This window comes from Pseudoliparis swirei, chromosome 6, assembly GCF_029220125.1.
Source record: "Pseudoliparis swirei isolate HS2019 ecotype Mariana Trench chromosome 6, NWPU_hadal_v1, whole genome shotgun sequence".
Taxonomy (NCBI): domain Eukaryota; kingdom Metazoa; phylum Chordata; class Actinopteri; order Perciformes; family Liparidae; genus Pseudoliparis; species Pseudoliparis swirei.
Genome location: NC_079393.1, coordinates 9,292,025 through 9,309,932, shown reverse-complemented (window position 1 = coordinate 9,309,932; position 17,908 = coordinate 9,292,025). Strand labels below are relative to the sequence as shown.

The following is a 17,908-nucleotide window of genomic DNA, read 5'->3' as shown; positions in this document are numbered from 1 at the left end:
TAGCGCACGATTGTGTATTCATCCGCTGCTGAAAATAGTTCCAAACAAATGCACTATTTAATCCTGTTTGAGTAACGTTTGTTCAAAACTACAGTGAGACATTTTATTCAATTATTTAACCTTTTTTGTAAAAAATGACAAAACAAGTTATTAGAGCTTCATTTTGGGGCAAGTAAGGTTGCAACTGACAATTATTTTCATAATCAATTGATCTGCTTATCTCATTTGGTTTATGGAAAATCCAAAACAACAATACATTCACTTTAAAAGGTGCTCAATGAAAAAATTGAGAGTATTGCAGTATTTAAGAGTTAATTCTTTTTTTCAAGTGTTTATATAATTATAATTAATTTGGAGTGCCATACCCACCGGATGAATATAAGTTGAATATCTAGTCTCTTTCAACTCGGTGTTTGGTCTCAACCAACTCTGGAGGGACATATTTTCTTCTTTAGCTGTGAAATGTTCCACTATGTCGACCACAGTGTCGGTCTGCTGTCTTAAATACAGACGCAAAGAAAATATAGAAGGTCACCAGCCTCATCTGCGTGAATGAAAGAGGGATGTACAATGGCTTGAACTGAATGACATATAAAATCACTGCAGTATTGTTGAACAATAACAATCAAGTCCAACAAAGAGGCTGTTTTCTATTCGACCACCAGTCCTTTCCTATCCCTCCTCTTCTTCTTCAATCTGCCTTCTTCTCCTTGACATCAGGTCCACGCAGAGCCGCCCGCACGCTGCTCCACACCTCCGTGTACAGCAGAGCGCCCAGGAAGACCACCCCCGTGCCCACCCAGTGCCACTCGGTGAAGGGGTTTTGGAAGTACAGGATGGAGAAGATGAGGCTGAGGAACTTTCTCAGGGTCACCACCAGCGTGACGGTCAGCGAGGCGCACTCTGTGGTCAGAATGAAAACACCGCGAATGCACACATACCTGGGACAAAGGGTTAAAGTCTGTAACGAGAGTGTGAGAAAATAACAAATAAAGCCCGTCAATTTAAACGAAGGTGTAATTCTTCGAGAGGAAGTGCTAGTTATGTTGCTTTGTCACACACACACTGCAGACCAACTTTCGAAGCTCGACATTTAAGACAAAAAAGTATTGAAGATCGATCGCAGCTCTAACTTTTTGACTCCTGACTGTAAGCTGAAGCGGAGCGTTTACTTGCAACCCCTCGTCACGTGTCGGTGTCTACTTCACCGGTCAAGAGCCGTCGTAGAAATTAGTTAATTTTATCATGTCGTGAAGCTTTGGCACCAACGTAATAAAGATAATAACCGCACAGATAACAGGATACTGTGTGATGACGTTGATCAGCAGGTAGAGCCACATTAACGGCACAGTGAGTCCAACCACAGGAACAACTGTAGGAGCTGAGAGAGACAGGGAGACAGGGAGAGAGGGAGAGAGAGAGAGCGAGATGTATTTACATCTGCTAGTCAAGAGGCAAAGCGTTGGCTCTCCTGAATATATCAGTGGCACTCACTGCTCTGACTGAAGTAGACGCAGTGGTTGTAGATGTCCGTGGAGAGGAGCAGGAAGCCCGGCAGAGGCAGGAAGTGCTACACAGAAACAGGAAAATGATCAATAGCGATGGAGCTTGAATGGTTCAAATAAAGCTCGACTTGCTACCCTGAAGAAGTCTGACTCTGGGGAGACACTCACATTGTAGAAGAGAGCTTCCTTGGAGTGTTTTCCGTACCGCTTGTACAGCGTCTCCTGGAAGATGCCCATCCTCGCAGACATCAGCAGAGCGAAGGTCAGCATGCCAATACCTAAACGGTCAGAAATCAACAACAACACAAACAAACACTTGTATGACATCATGTAAATGTTGCTGGTTGGAAGTTTTTTTATTATCAAGAAGCTAAAAAAACAACAGCTTTTCTCTATTGTATGTGGTTACGATGGAGGTTTTCCTTATTTTATGACATTATATAGACTAAATACTTATACAGATTAATCAACAAAAATAACAGATTGCTAATTTGTTATTGAAAATGACTCATTAGTTTCAGCCATATTCCATCTGACATGATTATAACGTTTTTGGCACCTGAAAACTCACCTATAAGCCAGCGCATGAAGGCATACATGTTTTGCTCTTCTGAACCCTCATTGGCCACATTCTGCAGGAACAAAATTACAAAATGCATTTTTTTTTTTTAAATGTACAAGTCAACGTGGCGTATTTAGACAAATTGAATCGTGGATTGAAGAAATTAAAACATAAAAAACAAACACTAAAGACACTCAATCAACAATTGAAAACCAGCATTGTTATATTTTACTTTACTGCAACTCACCACTTGTTTGGCCGACATGATGGTGCAGATGAAAATGCCAGCTGACACTAAAGCGATGGACAGATATTTACTCGCTGAATACCTGCAGGGGAAGAAGAAAGAGAGACAGAATCAACCTTGAATCTTTTCAGCCTGCAGACTTGACTTCGTCTCACAAGTATTATTGTTGTCGGAGGAAGCAGGCAAACCTCTTCTTCAGGATGATTATTCCCAGGATCATGTTCGCGATGAGCGATCCCTGCAAAAAAACAACAACGCATAGATCACACCGAGTTGGAGGTGGTGGGGGGGAAACAGGGACATCTCAAAACTGAAGGTGAAAAGCAGACAAACAGTTCTTACCGATCTGAAGATCATGTGTAATGGCATGGCGATGTTGAAGTTGAGAGCGTAGTTGTTGATCACACTGACTGTGAAGAACATGGTCACCATGATCACATAGTTTCTGGGTAAAAGGGGACAGAACAGGTTTGTTTTAGCATCTGTTCTACATATATTTCTGCCTCAGGGAGTTCGAACCCCATGTACAAGTTGTTACCTGATCGGGATCGCTGGTTTCTTTCTCCCAAAGTTAGTTTCGAAGATCAAACCTTCTAATGCGATGAATAGAAATTGAGCGAAGGTGACGATGTTGCCGCATCCTGGAAACTGTCTGCAGGACACAACAACAGAAAAGATGTAAGAGAGTTAAAGAGGTTAGATTTCAAATGATGAAGTTGCAAAAAACACAGACTACTTTAAAACAGACTACTCTTTAAAAAGAGGCAATACGTTTACATTTCTATTGGATGATTAGAACCGTGTATCATAAATTGTTGATAGTTTTGTGTTATTATTGATTTGGTTGTGTTGTATTAAGATGAGCTGCTTTTAAATTATCCATTTAAAATGGTTCTTTTGGACCTTTGCATCCACGATAGTAATTATATATTTGGACACCCAGATACTAATAAGGAAAGAGAGACCAAGTGTGCACACATATCGACAAAGATACAGGTACAAGACCAAAAGCACCGTATAATCATTTGAGTCAACAACTAAAATATGTTTTTCACTTTCACACCTGAGGAAAATCTCTTAGAGCGAAGCTACAAATAAACTGTATATTCGTCCCCTAACAACATGCATACCTCCTTTATTTCCTGCAGAAGTTAATGAGGATCCTATACAAAAACAAATTTAAATAACCAGTGCCCTCATGTATGAAAAACCTTTGCGATGAATACATTTGACTCTTATTTAAAAATAGCACCAGACTGGCAGTCAGATCAGAGCTTCTCCTGAACTTACACAAGTGATACCAAGTAGTTTGTCACTGACCTTACGAGCAGCTCCAGAGACACCACATTGCTGCAGCAACCGACAAAAACCAGGGCAATAGCAGAACCGGTACCCATGTTGGCTCACTCGGTGGGTGACGTGTCACTTGATAAAGCAGATTTCCAATCGGTGCATATTTGCAAACACGCAGCGTCTTTTGTATGAAGGCAGATCTTCTGCTTCGAACTCGTGTGTCAGCTGAAGACGTCTGAATCTGAGCTTGAAACGCTTCCTCATTGCGTGGGCTCACGGGAGTTGTAGTTCCTTTCTGACATCGGGGGAAAATGGCACGCAGTGTTATTGATATTATCAGTATTTAAGGCAACATGATTAAATAAATACATATATTGTTTGGGAAACAATAGTAGATGCACACATTGGTGAATTATGTGGAAAATGACGAGCAAAAAGCGTAAAATAATGTGTTAACGGCGCAATCACTGCGCAGTTGTGACGCACAGAAAGAAACATTTGAACGCAGACCAGTACTGCCTCACAAATGTGAAGAGAGCTCACTCTACTCAAATCTCTGGGTACCACAAACCAAACCGAACAACAGATAACTCTTCGCTGCTTTCCATGTAGCCTACCACAAAGTAGTATTAGTATTATTAAAGGATGCCACTTTCAAAAATATATACTGCATTTATTCATACTTTAAATAAAAAAACAACAGCACTAAAGTGGACATAAGCCCAGAAGCCTGTTTAAAAAAACGGTTCAGTTTTTAACTAAATCAGACTATGACTTTTTCCAGACACTCAGCTTGTTTATTCTATATTTGAATGACACATGCTAAATTATGGATACATCTGTGACCCTAAATGGTCATCGTATATATTGTTATGTTTTGCAATCTTACATATCACAATGTTTTAAAAAGTACATTGTTTTCAAAAGCCTATGACTGTTGGCAACCTTTAGATTGTGAATGAGAACATATACTGTCTTAATGAATACTGGTCTGACTAGATCTTAATATATTTCTGTTGGGCTGGTTTATATCCATAGTCTATCCGATGGAACATCTGTCATTATGACCAGTGATAAAGTGATCAGATCTTTGAGTAAGTAAAAGATGCATTCAAAATGTGTTATACTGTACTGTATTAACATATATGCAGCATTGCTTATGTTGTAACTGATTATGAGGGAGATATCCGGTCAGGTAGCTCATTCTATAATAATGCATCATATTTGTTTAGCTTATACGTTTTGCAGTTACTGTAAACCAGCAAAGTAACAATCAACTATAGCTGTCAGATAAAAAATGGTGTATGCAAACGGATGAACCAGGTTTATTGGCAAGTAGGCCTAAGCTTTTTCCAGGAATATATCTTTGTGTTTTGGGGCATACCAATAAACATAGTAAGGAAAACAATGTAGAAAGAAAGTACTGCAAAGGTAAGAAACATTAAAATAAAATGTACAATAAACTGTGAAAATATACACGTGTATAACGTATGTATATTTATTTGCAAAGAGCGATACCATTTTGTGCAATTTTTTTTGCTAAAGTTCACGCCAAAAAGTATGAAGAATACAATGCACTTTTTGGCGTGGACTTTCGAAAAAAAAATTGGTACCGTCAAAATGGTACCGTTCAGTATGAAAGTACCGCAGAAAAATAGTACGGATGTAAAGAAGCATACATGTAAAGTACGTTAAAGGTGCTAAAGCTGATAACTTTCACAGATCGTTTGTGGAACGTGACGAGCAGAAACACAATCAGCGTGCTGCGCCATCTACTGCAGCATAGACGATCTTTGAATACGTGCGTGTCTCCGGACGACGTGGCGCAACAACCCGCTCGCTTCGCCTCCACCGCTGCTACGGTTGTACCAGTAGCCCTAACGGCGCAATGCAGCAGGTTTGAGCCGTTACGAGCTCTGCGGGGTTTGATTACGATCATAAAACAATTATCTGCTGCTGCCGCCAACATGATTTCTCTCACGGATTCACAAAGTAAGACGGGTTCATGTTTTTTCCGCGTGTTTGTGAGTTAAACCCGGTTAGTTAGCTGAACATCTGAGGTTAGCAGCTCAAACACCATTGGCTGAGATTATAGTTACGTCACGTAGCTGTACGTCACTGGGAAGTGTTTTCAATCAAGAAATAACTCGATACACTTATATAATCACGCTTCCCTTTATATGCCTTCATGTTATCATTGTGTGATAATGTAGCTATTAAAACTGAAACCATTCATATATTAGTGACTTTCAAGTACCTCCATCACTAGTATATTCTGATTTATTGATCGATTAGCCTGTTGTTTCAGCACCAGACACTAGGAGTTTGCTCGATGGATAACATGATCCATAACAGTGTATGTGATTGGATATTCCCATCTCTCCTGATGTATTGGATTTTCATAGATGCAAATCTTTTTTATAATCCAATATTGCTCTTGATAAGAGACCAATGCACTCATGAATAATGGACTCTATATGACCACATTTCTATGAATTCTATCTATCTATCTTTTCATACATTCATTGTTTATTTTGTGTGTGTGTTTCCTTTCTTATTTGTGTGCGCCCTGAGGCTGCTGTCCCCCCCCCAACCCTACTGTTCTAAAAACTGTTTTGTTTCTCACAGAAATTGGGATGGGGCTGACGGGGTTCGGTGTGTTTTTCCTCTTCTTTGGGATGGTGCTGTTTTTTGATAAAGCTCTCCTCGCCATTGGAAACGTGAGTTGACCAATGACGCCGTTACCTCTCCGACCGACGGTCCGACATCTCCCTCACCTGCCGCGTGTCTCCGTTGTGCAGATCCTGTTTGTTTCAGGCCTCTCCTTCGTCATCGGCCTGGAGCGAACGTTCCGGTTCTTCTTCCAAAAACACAAAGTGAAAGCCACCGGCTTCTTCCTCGGGGGAGTGTTGGTGGTTCTCATCGGCTGGCCGATCATTGGAGTCGTTCTGGAGATTTACGGTTTCTTCCTCTTATTCAGGTCGGCTCAAGCGGAAAGAAAACAAAGTCCTCAATCAATGAGATTTACTGGCCTCGGCTCATTCTCTCTCTCTCTTATTCTCTCTCTCGGTAACAGAGGATTCTTCCCGGTGGCGGTGGGCTTCATCAGACGGGTACCTGTGCTCGGGTCTTTGCTCAGTTTACCAGGGATCAGTAAAGTAAGCGTCACATCGAGCAATGCATCGCTGAATGAATGTCCCTTTAAATGAATGGAGACTGTATCACACAGAATATGGATTCACATTAGTCTCAGTTGTATCAAAAGCTCCAACAACACACAATGTTTGACAGTTAAATCCTGAAAAACACTCTTTACAAGCTGTTAGCACAAAAGTCAGTCCACCAAAACAAAACAAAAATTATACACAATTATTTAGTAGTAAGAAATGATTATTGTCGTTTATTATTACTTTCATGTTTGAGGCGGTGTATTCATATCGCGTGTTTTATTTGATAAACTCATCCAAACTCAAAAGATAGTCGGTATGATATGATAGTAAAATCATATATTACCCCCCCAAAAAACTAAAATACTCCCATAAAAAAAGCTGTAATATAATAGTTTTAAAAGTTTTGCTTGAAAAATAACCAAAACGATGAATCGTTTATCAGAAATAGTACTTTCTGTATTGATTTCCAACTCGTCCATGAATGAACTAACCGTTAAACTTATGTCGTGACAAAGATGTCCCATCGAACTAAAGCAATGTGACAGAGAGACAACAGCGTCTCTGTTGTGCTGAACACAGTCCGTTGATCCAGGATCAGTTCTTATCTTCATGTCCCGTTGCATCTTCAGGGGAAAACGTTCTTTTCAGCGGTTTCAAATGATTTTTTGCCCTTTTTCTTCATCTGAGCTTTAGACCTATTTATAACTCGTAACTAAACAAATCGCAGCTTATAAATAACACGGTTGTCTTCTTCTCTTTCAGCTGGTGGATAAAATTGGTGAGAGCAACACGATGGTATAACGGAGGACTGTTTCTGTATCGCAGGAGAGCGTCAGTATTTATCAGTTACTAATAGATCCTGTTTTCTTTGGTCATGCCACTTCAGAACTGTGAATCCAAACAAAGTGAATCTGTGGATGTTTGACTGACATCATAATTTGTATCTGACAGCCAAGAGATTATTATTATTTGAAAAGCTGGAACCAGGTCTCCAATTTTGCATCATTCCTGTCTGATATTTATGGACTGATAACTTGGGACCACTGGATGAACTCAGCGGAGAGTCGGGGGCTCTTCTCAGCGTCCTCTCCTCTGGATCGTGTGCCTGAACCCAGAGCTGCTGCTGCTTCTTTTTTCTTAACGAGTCTTTCAATGAATTGTAACTGGAATTTTGTACAGTAAAAAAATAAATAGTGTTGAGCTAAACGTTACTCGGGCAAAGACACCGGAACAGTCGTGGAAAAGGTTTCAGATGCTTTGTATGGAGATGTTTTACTGTAACTTTTGTAAGTGTGTATACTTGTAATAAAAGTGTCTTTTATAAGTTTGTGTTGTGTTTATTTTTTACAGCAGAGACAACAGTTGTATATGCCACCCAGGATAATGAATAACGGTATAATTTCCGTGGATACGCGACTTGCTTTTGGGTATCAACAAAGTCGTGAGACAAGTGCAGGACCTGGACTGCTGTGAGGCTCCTCCCCTCCTCATGCAGGTGTCTCCGCCCACCTACTCTGCTGACACGCTGTCAATCAAGTCGGCGTTCATTCATAAAATCTCCCCGGTGTCGTCATCCCCCGGTGACCTCGTGAAGAGACTCCGCTGCTCGTGAGTCTTAAAAAGTGTGAATCTCGCTCGTGTGTGTGCGGCGACAGTTTCATCAACACCCTCGTCAATGGAAATATGACGTGAGACGCAATTGAGGCACTAATTGGCCTCATCAGTGACGCTGTGTAATGAGGGCATTGGATTTGTCGTTTTCTATAATGTAGCAGTGGCAGAGGAAACCATAACACATAAGTATTTAGCCTGCAGGAGAGCAGTACACATACCATTAATGGTAAGATATTCTACTTATTATTATTAGCATTAAGATAAGATAAGATAACCCTTTATTAGTCACACAGTCGGAAAATTTCAGGATCACAGCAGCAGGTGCATCTTAGAGCATTAATAAAATAAAATAAAATAAAAAAAACAAAAAATAAAAAATATAAAAATAAAAAAGGAAAAACAAAAGAAAAAAACAAAGTAAAGTGCTGAGTAGTTTCATCTACAGCCATCTATGTTGTGCAGTTTGTTGTGTTGTTTGCACAGCCAGCACAAGGAAGGGGAAGGACTTCTCTTCTCTCTCAACAGAGGGTGAATCAGCCGGTTATTGTTATTAATAACTTTTAGTTGTTTTTGTCAGACTTAAAATATCTGGGAAGGCAGATGTTATATTAAAATGTACATTTATACTAATACTTTACTTGTAATGTAAAGGTGAGCAGATGTAACAGTTTATTAATGTGCGTGTCCATATGTGTAACTCGGTGACAATATTGTGAAATACATTTTAAAATGTCCTCATAGGATTTTTTTGGGACAAGAAAGTTTAACTGTTGAGCAATACTGTACATTAATATACACTTAAGATATTATTGTATCTGCTTATAACGACATTCCATTTAGTTATAAACCATTTAAGAAATGGTGGTGGAGTTGTATTTACTCCTTTTTCTTCTATTATAACTTCTATTGGTGTTTATTCATTTCTAATTATACGACATGTCGTTGCAGAGTTGAACAATGTCTCTACTAGTCACGTTTCTCGTGGTGACCTTGGTTGCTCAGTGTTGGGGAGAACCACAGGTGGGTGAAGGTAGATTTAGTTTCTCCTTGAGCTGAATTTAAACAAACATTAAGAACACATGAAGTCATATCATGATGAGATAAACGAGATCTCCCGGATCATGTTTCAGAGGAGGAACTGGACTCCTCAAGCCATCTTGTACCTAAAGGGAGCATGTAAGACTTTGCAGAGCAAGTTGAACACGGTTGAGTTTCTTGGCTTTGAGCCATTCTGCCAACAGCATGTTGATGTTTTGCAGAAGGACACCGCTCAGTGCTGCGGCGCACCAGCAGAGAGGAAGGGGACGCGTCAGGTGAGAGGAGTGTGTGATGCACTGCAGCTAATTAGGAAAATCAATATGAATACTATGTATGCATTGGTGCAGGGTTGTTTTTGTTTTGCCTCTTCCACTTTCTAGTGACCGACACATCCAAAGACCTGGTAAATAAACGACAAGCCGGTCGGTGTTGACTTCTGAGTTTCTGAGCCTTCATGTTATGACAAGTCTCTCTGGCTGCTGTTGACTTATTCAGCGGCAGACCATAAACTATTTATTATTCACTCTTAGGATTAGAACTGCAGACTTAAAATATTGTAAAAAATGTTTTGCAGTGGAGAGGATTTACTTTTTTAAAAACTTTTGACTTAACTTTGGCTAGAAAAACCTCAGAATCATAAACAACTTAATTAACATGTTATAACGCATTAAAGGTGGTTTATTACCTTTAAGAATACAAATATATAAAATTGACATTAATAGCTTGCAGACTTGATGAAAATAAAGATGTTTCACGACTTGGTTTCCCAAAAGATGCTCTTGTTAACGGGTACAGATTTTACTCATGTATAAAGTATTCAATATAAATAAGTTGTTATGGCATGCCAGCTTTTGGCAGCACTGAAACGGTTTGAAACGAAGACTTTAACTTATTGAACGTCTCTGCAGGGACTCACAACCAGAGCAGTGATGGACCTGAACTGTCTTTGTCTTCCATTCTTCTGGAGCTTTTGCAGCGAGCTGCTGAAGGAGGTAAACACCTGAACTTTAACAACATAGCAATTTAAAGATTTATATCCAAGTCTTTTCAAATCTATTTTCTTCCTCAGGTAGAGGAAATCCAGACAATTCCCAGGATGAACCAGAGCTCATTTTAAAATATGTCTGAATACTTTTTCTTCTTGTCTTATTGTTGCATTCCCATGTTCAATGTATTTTCTTCAACGTGTAACTTGTCTGAGTTTACAAATGTGCTAAATAAAAACAATTGTCTTGCCTGGTCTGTGTGCCGTGTGTTCAACATCGAGGGATTTCCTTTCAGTCGTATTATTTATCTATCAAGAACAAAAAATAAGTGGGTGTCAGCTTGGGGCAACAATTAAGTCATTCACAGCACACAGTGATCAACACCAGGCTAAACATCACCAAGTCATCCATCATCACTCTGAGAGGAACTGGCAGCCTGAACCAGCCGTGACTGAGTCACCCAAAGGTCACTATAGCTGAGAAGAGTTTTAATCCTCGTTTCCCAGCTGAACATTTCCATTTAACCATTGTTCCAGACTATTCTTTCCATTTTTCCCCCCTAGAGGGGTTATTTGGGAGTTTTTCCTGATCCGATGTGAGGTTTTGGGACAGGGATGTCTATGTGTACAGATTGTAAAGCACTGAGACAAATTTGTAATTTGTGAAATTGGGTTAAACAAATAGACTGAATTGAATTCTTAAAAAGGGCTTTATTTTATTTGTTTTCAATGAAGATTGGATAAATGCGAAAGTAAATGCCCAATGATTTCTTTCTTTGTGTGCATAACTATAACTATCTGTGCAAGAAAGACCCTCCTATCACGCAGCCACCATATCAAACCCTTTATTCCAGGATAAAGGAAAAAATATTTGAACTAAAGCTTTTATCTGACACAATTAATGCCTGTGATGATACATCCAACATGTTTTGGCTGCGGGGCTGTGAATCAGAAAGTGCACCCACGTCCCCATAAAATCCCCTCACAAGCTTTAACTGTGTTTTAGGATTTGTTTAAAGTGTCATTGTAACCTTCAAGATAAAACTTCCAGTGCAACCTTCTGTTTGCTTTACTACTGAATAACCAAACACATGCACTTTACTGATCAAGCAACAACACAATTGCTTTATTACACATCAAAGCAACATGCGTGACACACGCGGTGCCACACAGCCGAGGGCGAACGAGTCAGAGCAGCATCTCACTCACATGTGAATGTCACAAACGGACTCCTACGGCTACATCTGATGGGATCAGACTCCCGGAGGCCTGTGACTCTACAGAGGGCTGTGGGTTGCAGCTGTGTGGCGGTTAGTGACTGCAGAGGGATTATACGTCAGGAGCGTAGGGCTACATTGCCCCCTGCTGGTCAATTAGACGTCCTGCAGGTCCTTCTGGATGTCCCACAGTGTGTCGGCACTGGTCTGCAGCTGGGTCACCTCGTCAGTGGTCAGAGTCATGTTGACCACGCTGGCCACACCTCCGCTGTTCAGCACGCAGGGCAGACTCAGAAACACCTCGTCGTTGATCCCATACATGCCCTGTGCACAACGCACAGGAAGAAAATCAGAAGAAATGTGAATTCTTGACCGTACATTTTAAAAGGCTGAAGCCACAAAGAACCCAATATTGTAACCTGAATGCAAAAGCTTCAAACTAAAAGTCAGTATTACTTGATTTTTTCTTCACACTCGTCTTCAAATGTGACACCCAGTGAATAAAATGATATTTTGTGTATCTACAAAATCTAATACATGGATGTGCGTATCAATGCTGCTGACCGTGAACTGAGCCTTCTTGCATTGAAAACATATTCCACTGTTTGTCACCGAGGGCTCGAAAATATTTCAGAAAAGCGATCTTGAATAAGTAAAAATGAAATTTATAATTAACATTTTAAATAATTAATTACCTTAAATTATATTTTAATACATTTTCCAGATTTTTATTCCTTAATATAATCATGAAAATTCCAACTCATTAATGCTAACATTCCTTAAAATATAAGTAAATATTTATGCTCAAAAGTAACATAAAAGTACTTTATGTTCCGTCTCAAGTGAAAATGACTGTATGAGCAGCCGTTACCTTCACCATGGTGGAAACGGGGTGAATCCGTTTCATGTTCCTGATGATGCTCTCTGTGAGGTCCGCTACACTCAGACCGATGGCCCAGTTGGTGTAACCCTTCAGCTTGATCACCTCGTAGGCGCTGAGAGGACCGCACGTAAAAGATGAGCTCACTAACTCACCGGCCTGTTTCCATACCAATACGATACTCGTCTAAACAGGTGACAGTGAGGTCAATATGGATCAAATCAACCAACAGTCAATTATCACTCTGGCTGTTTTGATATGTGACAATTATTATCGTACGAGTATTAAACTCAGATAACAAAGTTTAACTAATGTGATGTACCATTTACACCAATTATTTACTATAAAATCACCCCAAAAGAAGAAAAAACAGCACGCTGAAAACTAAGTACATTTAAAATTATGATTATTTAACCCTCCTGTTACCTTCACATTTACTAACATATTTTACCCTCGGGGTCAATTTGACCCCAGCAATTAAAACCTCCAGAAAATTATTAGAATTATTATAGTTTCCCAAGTTTAAGTGTGAGGTACTTTATGTTTGTTTGTTGACTACCTAAATAGCCCTTTAAATATATAAAAAAGTTGATATTTCTTATATGTTTGACACAGTGAAAAACAGCCTGGGGTCAAATTGACCCCAAAGAACACAGACATTAAACATTGAATGGGGTCAAATTGACCCTAAAGGTAACAGGAGGGTTAAGGTCTTGAAAAAAGTGTTTGAGTGTTATTTTTCATTTAGATGTGAAGAGTATGATTATATAAAAGGTGTAAAACATTATTGAATTCTCACCCTTCTCTACAAGGTATACAGAACACCTATCAGGGAAGGAACTGTGGCGCACCTGTCCACCACCATCTTGTGCGTCTCCTTCCAGTTCTCTTCGTCACAGTCGGTGCCGATGTCCGGGTTCAACGTCTGCAGGTTGACTCCCGCCACGTTCGTTCCGCTCCACACGGGCACTACGGACACAGGTTGAACAAAGTGACCTTCGTGCCCGTGCTCCACACGCACCAGTCTGCAATGATTGTTTGTCAATAACATCATTCGGAGATCCGACAGATCCTCACCACTGGTGTCTCCGTGCTCTCCCAGGATCCAGCCGTTGAAGCTGCTGGGGTGGATTCCCAGTTTGTCGGCCATCAGGAAGCGAAAGCGCGCCGAATCCAAGTTGGTGCCGCTGCCGATGACGCGGTGCTTGGGAAGGCCGCTCAGTTTCCAGGTTACATAAGTCAGCACATCCACTGTGAAGAAGTATTATGAATATTAGAGTGTGCATACTGTATGTATGGATGTGTCCGTAGGAGAGAAACAACTGAATGAAGAGAGTACCTGGGTTGGACACCACAATGATGGTGCAGTCGGGGCTGTATCTGACGATCTGAGGGACGATGTGTTTGAAGATGTTGACGTTTCGCTGGACGAGGTTCAGCCTGCTCTCTCCCTCCTGCTGACGGACTCCGGCTGTCACCACCACGATGCGGGAGTTCGCTGTCACGGAGTAGTCTGAGAGAGGAGGACATTCGTAGGAGTAGGAACACAATGGATCAATCACACAACGCTTGCCACTCAGCTGCACACTACAATGACTGAGGCGTGAACTTGCCTTTGCCTGCGACTATTTTGGGGGTTTTGAGGAAGAGGCTGCCGTGCTGCAGGTCCATCATCTCTCCCTTCAGCTTGTCCTCCATCACGTCCACCAGGGCCAGTTCATCGGCCAGCTCCTGCACGCATCAGGCAAAAACACGGTCCACCAATGTGTCTTTTGGAGTTCTCAGTTTAAATAACCTTAACAGAGAGGTTCAGCTGTTGGTTTCAGGTACTCAATATATACCTGACAAACTATTGGAGGATGGTCTCCAACTGGTAGAGACAATGGTCATTCTAAACCACAGTTTGGTGCATCTACGATCTCCCATACGATGTGTGTATATATACTTGTATTGCAGGATCCCCTCAAGACTGGATACATATATAATTGTCCACAAATCAAATATGAATCTATATTTACCAGCATTGCATACAGTACAATGTCTCATTGAGGTTCAATCAATAAGGTCAAATTACTGCCGTGCAAAAATTTCAGGTGAACGACTTCGTGTTAAACTTTATTTCAATGGTCATATACATAAATGTAAGTCCATGAAATGTGAGCTCCAATTTATCCTCAGCATTTAGGAGGAGTGGAGCAACGTCAGCGTCTTGCGCAAGGACAGTTTGCCATGCAGACAGTATAGGAAGCAGGGATGGAACCGGCAACCTTCTGGGAGGACGACCCCTCGACCCACTGAGCTACAGCCGCCCCTTTTGGCGAGGAATAATTAGTTTTTCTTTCATCGTCAACACCCCTGAACAAGGCGGTGAAGGGATAACACAGCGGACACCCGAGAGATCAGTAATAATCCGTCGTCAGTCTGGAAGAACCCCGAGTACGACCCCGTCCTGTGACACCAGCAGGCACGAAGGCCATCTGAGCCAAAACCAGTGGAGCTCTTACCCTGAGCAGGATGCTGATGGCACAGGCCATGCCAACCTGGCCCACGCCCACCACTGTCACTTTATTCCTGGGGGGCTCAGGAGGACCGCTGAACAGCGGAGTGATCAGCTTCTGCAGAATTGAGGCCATGTTCAGTGCTGAAGAAAGTAAAGTTGAGGGGGGGGGGGGGGGGGAGAGAAGAGTGTTCCAGGTCAGAGAACATGTCGAGGGAAACAGTCGTGCATTTAAAAGCTGCGTGCTCAAACTTCATGAACGCTGCATTCAGGACATCACATTTTATGTTTCGAGTGTGGAGGGATTACAAATTAAACCCGACATTTATCTCAGTCGCACTAACGGAAGCGTGACTTCTGACATCTCGATCAATGACAGAAAAAGAAGAAAAAAAGAAAACGGGGACAGCTTGGTCCCACACATTATCTGGATGCAGAGTTCACCTTGAAATGACACGCGGCCAGATACAAAAACAGGAATACTTGCATTGATTGGTGAGGCTCCGAGCTGCGAGGTATAAATACCAACATGTAATCAGCATGGCAAGGTGAGCGGCTACCTCAGGCGTTTCCCCACAGAGCTGCGTGCCCCCCCCCCCCCGTCTGAGGACTATAATCGGATGCCTAACTTGACCGACCGCAGACTGTCAAAGGAGTTACTGTAATCCCTTAACGCTGCCGCCATCTGCTGCACCTGCACTAGATATAAACATTCACCATTGCATCAAATAAATGCCTCAAAAAACATATATACATTACCTCTTTCATAATCAGTGAGTAGTAATTAAATCTAATAAATGCAGTATATTATATAATCCTTATTCCCCATTAATATGACTATATTATTGCCATTGTTTAGTAAAAACAGGCAGAAATCTGAATTATGTATGTTGCACATTTATTAATGGAGAGGCATTCTCCAACGGTGGTCTGAGCATGAGATTACCATTTGAAATTAAGTAAATCATGTTTCTGTGAACGACAATGCACATCTGCAAAGATTAGCCATCCCCCAAACAGGATGAAAGTCATTGAAAGTGCACGTGTAAACTGGAATGTGCACGTGTAAACTGTCCTTTCATTTGCCTCATGTGAACTGGATTACCAGGAGAAGGTGTTGCGCACTCAAAGTTTGTGAACAGGAGTGGTAATGGAAGTGGCTTCGCCTGCAAGGTGCCACAGAGCAGGTTTCGTGACTTAATTATGCCAAATAAAAACATGGTTGGTACCTGAATGATCGAGGAACCAAAGTATCATCAGAGAATTTGCCTGTTGTGGAGCAACCTCACTGATGAGGTTAAGTCTTCCTTGAACTTGACCACAGACAGCGCAGTAACCAGCCAACGGCACTACAACTCAATTTCAGTCGGACTTTTACACTGCAGGGACAAAACAATGTGGATAATATTTAACTTTGATGATTCTGTTGCAACCCGTAATAACATCCCTTCCACGCAGATAAAACTATATTAAGGAAACCACTTGCACTTCAAAAAAAACTATTTCTAAAGTAGGCTACTGTTATTAATCAGTATACATTTCTTGATAGTTTTTTTTAAGTGACTGCCTTTCAGTAGTTTCATTGTACCTGGAGATAAACAGTCAAACTGCAAACCATCACAGTTAGTAAAGACCCACTTAAAGTACGTGGTGGATGAACACATTACTAAAATAAATGTCATTAAAAAAATTCTACAAAGTCTGAAAAGCACAAAATCAAAAATCTGCACACAAAACCAATGTTATCACTTTATAAAGAAACGGCTGCACAGCAGAACTTTCCCCACAATTTGGACAAACTGAAATTAAATTAAACCGAGAGCTGTGCGCCTCCTGCAGATATTTAAAATGGCTATTCACCTGTTGTCTTGAGGGTCCAGTCACTTTGCAAGTTCTCCTCCTTATTTCAACACATCAGTCAGACTCAACCTCGTGCCGCGTGTGCCGTCAGGCTGCAGCCTCCTGGATTTAATTGACTAAGCCTCTCCATCCCCTGCCAAGTCTCAGTTTGGCGCCTCGAGGGTCACCTCAGTCAGCTGGTGCACATTCACCGACAACAACACAGATTTACGGTGAAGAAAGAACAAAAAAGACGTCCGATTGGCCGTGAAGGGCCGTTACACACTCAACACTATTAGCAAAAAACAATAGTCATTTTAGGTTGCTAAAGAAGGCAGAGACTACATTTACAATGTTGACAAACAATAATGCTGTGGGCCTGCAGGTAAGGAAACTTTACAGCATCCTTAACAAGAGAGCCACAGCAGGGTAGGCTGAAGGGACTCACCTGGTCAAGCTGGAACATGAAATACACATTCAAGTATAGAAATGCCGCGAGAATAGAAGGTACATTTTCACGGTAAAAGTGTTGATTGAAACCCTTTTTTGGTGAATCTTCAACCAATCAAGTGGCCTCTTCCAACAGCTGGCCAACGAACAAACATGAGTTAGCATTTCTAATGTTTGTATTGTTGCCCATCTGTTGGCAGGACTTCCTTTGCGTTACGACGACTCCCGGGTGTTTATTAGATGGGGAGCTGCGTTTAAAATAAATGTATTTAGAATAATCACCGTGTCAACTCACGGGACATTAACGTTGAGTTATTTTAAACCAACATTAAAAGGAAAATGTGCCACCATTCATCAGTGATCATGTAGATGTTGTCAATTGTAGCAATAGATGCCTCAGTGCGTCGTAGTAAGGCCATATCGCAGCTGCAAAATATGTTCTTCCTGCATCAGGCACCTTCATTTGCCGCAACAGTGATGTAGGCGGATGGAAGGAAGAAATTAAGGCTGCTATTTCAGCTCCGATTTTTAGTCTCCGCCTCTGGATGCCCATTTCCTCACTTGTATCACAAACCAGCTGCATTTCCAACAGCGAAGATGGCGTCCTGAAA

At 41.2% G+C, this 17,908-nt stretch overlaps 3 protein-coding genes across 5 annotated transcripts; 1 reads left to right on the top strand and 2 right to left on the bottom strand.

Annotated features, from left to right (window-relative positions):
• Nucleotides 1-89: 89 nt before the first annotated feature.
• slc35b4 (solute carrier family 35 member B4) lies at nt 90-6,475 on the bottom strand. The gene is made up of 11 exons (XM_056416320.1): nt 6,385-6,475; nt 3,635-3,902; nt 2,853-2,966; nt 2,657-2,759; nt 2,503-2,552; nt 2,315-2,396; nt 2,077-2,137; nt 1,674-1,783; nt 1,495-1,570; nt 1,306-1,381; nt 90-941 (listed from the first exon to the last, which is right to left on the bottom strand). The coding sequence occupies exons 2-11, from the start codon at nt 3,709-3,711 to the stop codon at nt 692-694; spliced, it is 999 nt and encodes a 332-aa protein (XP_056272295.1). The 5' UTR covers nt 3,712-3,902; nt 6,385-6,475; the 3' UTR covers nt 90-691.
• On the top strand, nt 5,438-8,101 carry golt1bb (golgi transport 1Bb). Its single transcript, XM_056416322.1, has 5 exons — nt 5,438-5,599; nt 6,236-6,327; nt 6,409-6,587; nt 6,684-6,765; nt 7,540-8,101. Exons 1-5 carry the CDS (start codon nt 5,575-5,577, stop codon nt 7,576-7,578), a joined length of 417 nt encoding a protein of 138 aa, XP_056272297.1. The 5' UTR covers nt 5,438-5,574; the 3' UTR covers nt 7,579-8,101.
• Nucleotides 8,102-11,511: 3,410 nt separating this feature from the next.
• On the bottom strand, nt 11,512-16,954 carry ldhbb (lactate dehydrogenase Bb). Of its 3 annotated transcripts, none has more exons than XM_056416892.1 (8): nt 16,869-16,954; nt 15,016-15,152; nt 14,125-14,242; nt 13,851-14,024; nt 13,589-13,762; nt 13,363-13,480; nt 12,503-12,626; nt 11,512-11,955 (listed from the first exon to the last, which is right to left on the bottom strand). In XM_056416892.1, the coding sequence occupies exons 2-8, from the start codon at nt 15,142-15,144 to the stop codon at nt 11,788-11,790; spliced, it is 1,005 nt and encodes a 334-aa protein (XP_056272867.1). In that variant the 5' UTR covers nt 15,145-15,152; nt 16,869-16,954; the 3' UTR covers nt 11,512-11,787. The 3 variants fall into 3 exon arrangements, with proteins under 3 accessions (XP_056272867.1, XP_056272865.1, XP_056272864.1); XM_056416890.1 differs by lacking the exon at nt 16,869-16,954 and adding an exon at nt 16,238-16,321; XM_056416889.1 differs by lacking the exon at nt 16,869-16,954 and adding an exon at nt 15,496-15,550.
• Nucleotides 16,955-17,908: the final 954 nt, after the last annotated feature.

What these genes read in the sequence shown, in the direction of transcription:
- ldhbb (XM_056416889.1), bottom strand. Translation starts at nt 15,550, where the DNA reads ATGCTGATTACATGTTGGTATTTATACCTCGCAGCTCGGAGCCTCACC. An exon ending in CATTGTGGTGTCCAACCCAG is followed by an intron (nt 13,763 to 13,850) that starts GTACTCTCTTCA and finishes ACTTCTTCACAG; the next exon opens with TGGATGTGCTGACTTATGTA. An exon ending in CACAAGATGGTGGTGGACAG is followed by an intron (nt 12,627 to 13,362) that starts GTGCGCCACAGT and finishes CGGTCCTCTCAG; the next exon opens with CGCCTACGAGGTGATCAAGC.
- slc35b4 (XM_056416320.1), bottom strand. Translation starts at nt 3,711, where the DNA reads ATGGGTACCGGTTCTGCTATTGCCCTGGTTTTTGTCGGTTGCTGCAGC. An exon ending in CTTCATGCGCTGGCTTATAG is followed by an intron (nt 1,784 to 2,076) that starts GTGAGTTTTCAG and finishes CTGACCGTTTAG; the next exon opens with GTATTGGCATGCTGACCTTC. An exon ending in AGGAAGCTCTCTTCTACAAT is followed by an intron (nt 1,571 to 1,673) that starts GTGAGTGTCTCC and finishes GTTTCTGTGTAG; the next exon opens with CACTTCCTGCCTCTGCCGGG.
- golt1bb (XM_056416322.1), top strand. Translation starts at nt 5,575, where the DNA reads ATGATTTCTCTCACGGATTCACAAA. An exon ending in TTCTCTCACGGATTCACAAA is followed by an intron (nt 5,600 to 6,235) that starts GTAAGACGGGTT and finishes TGTTTCTCACAG; the next exon opens with AAATTGGGATGGGGCTGACG. An exon ending in GGTTTCTTCCTCTTATTCAG is followed by an intron (nt 6,588 to 6,683) that starts GTCGGCTCAAGC and finishes TCTCGGTAACAG; the next exon opens with AGGATTCTTCCCGGTGGCGG.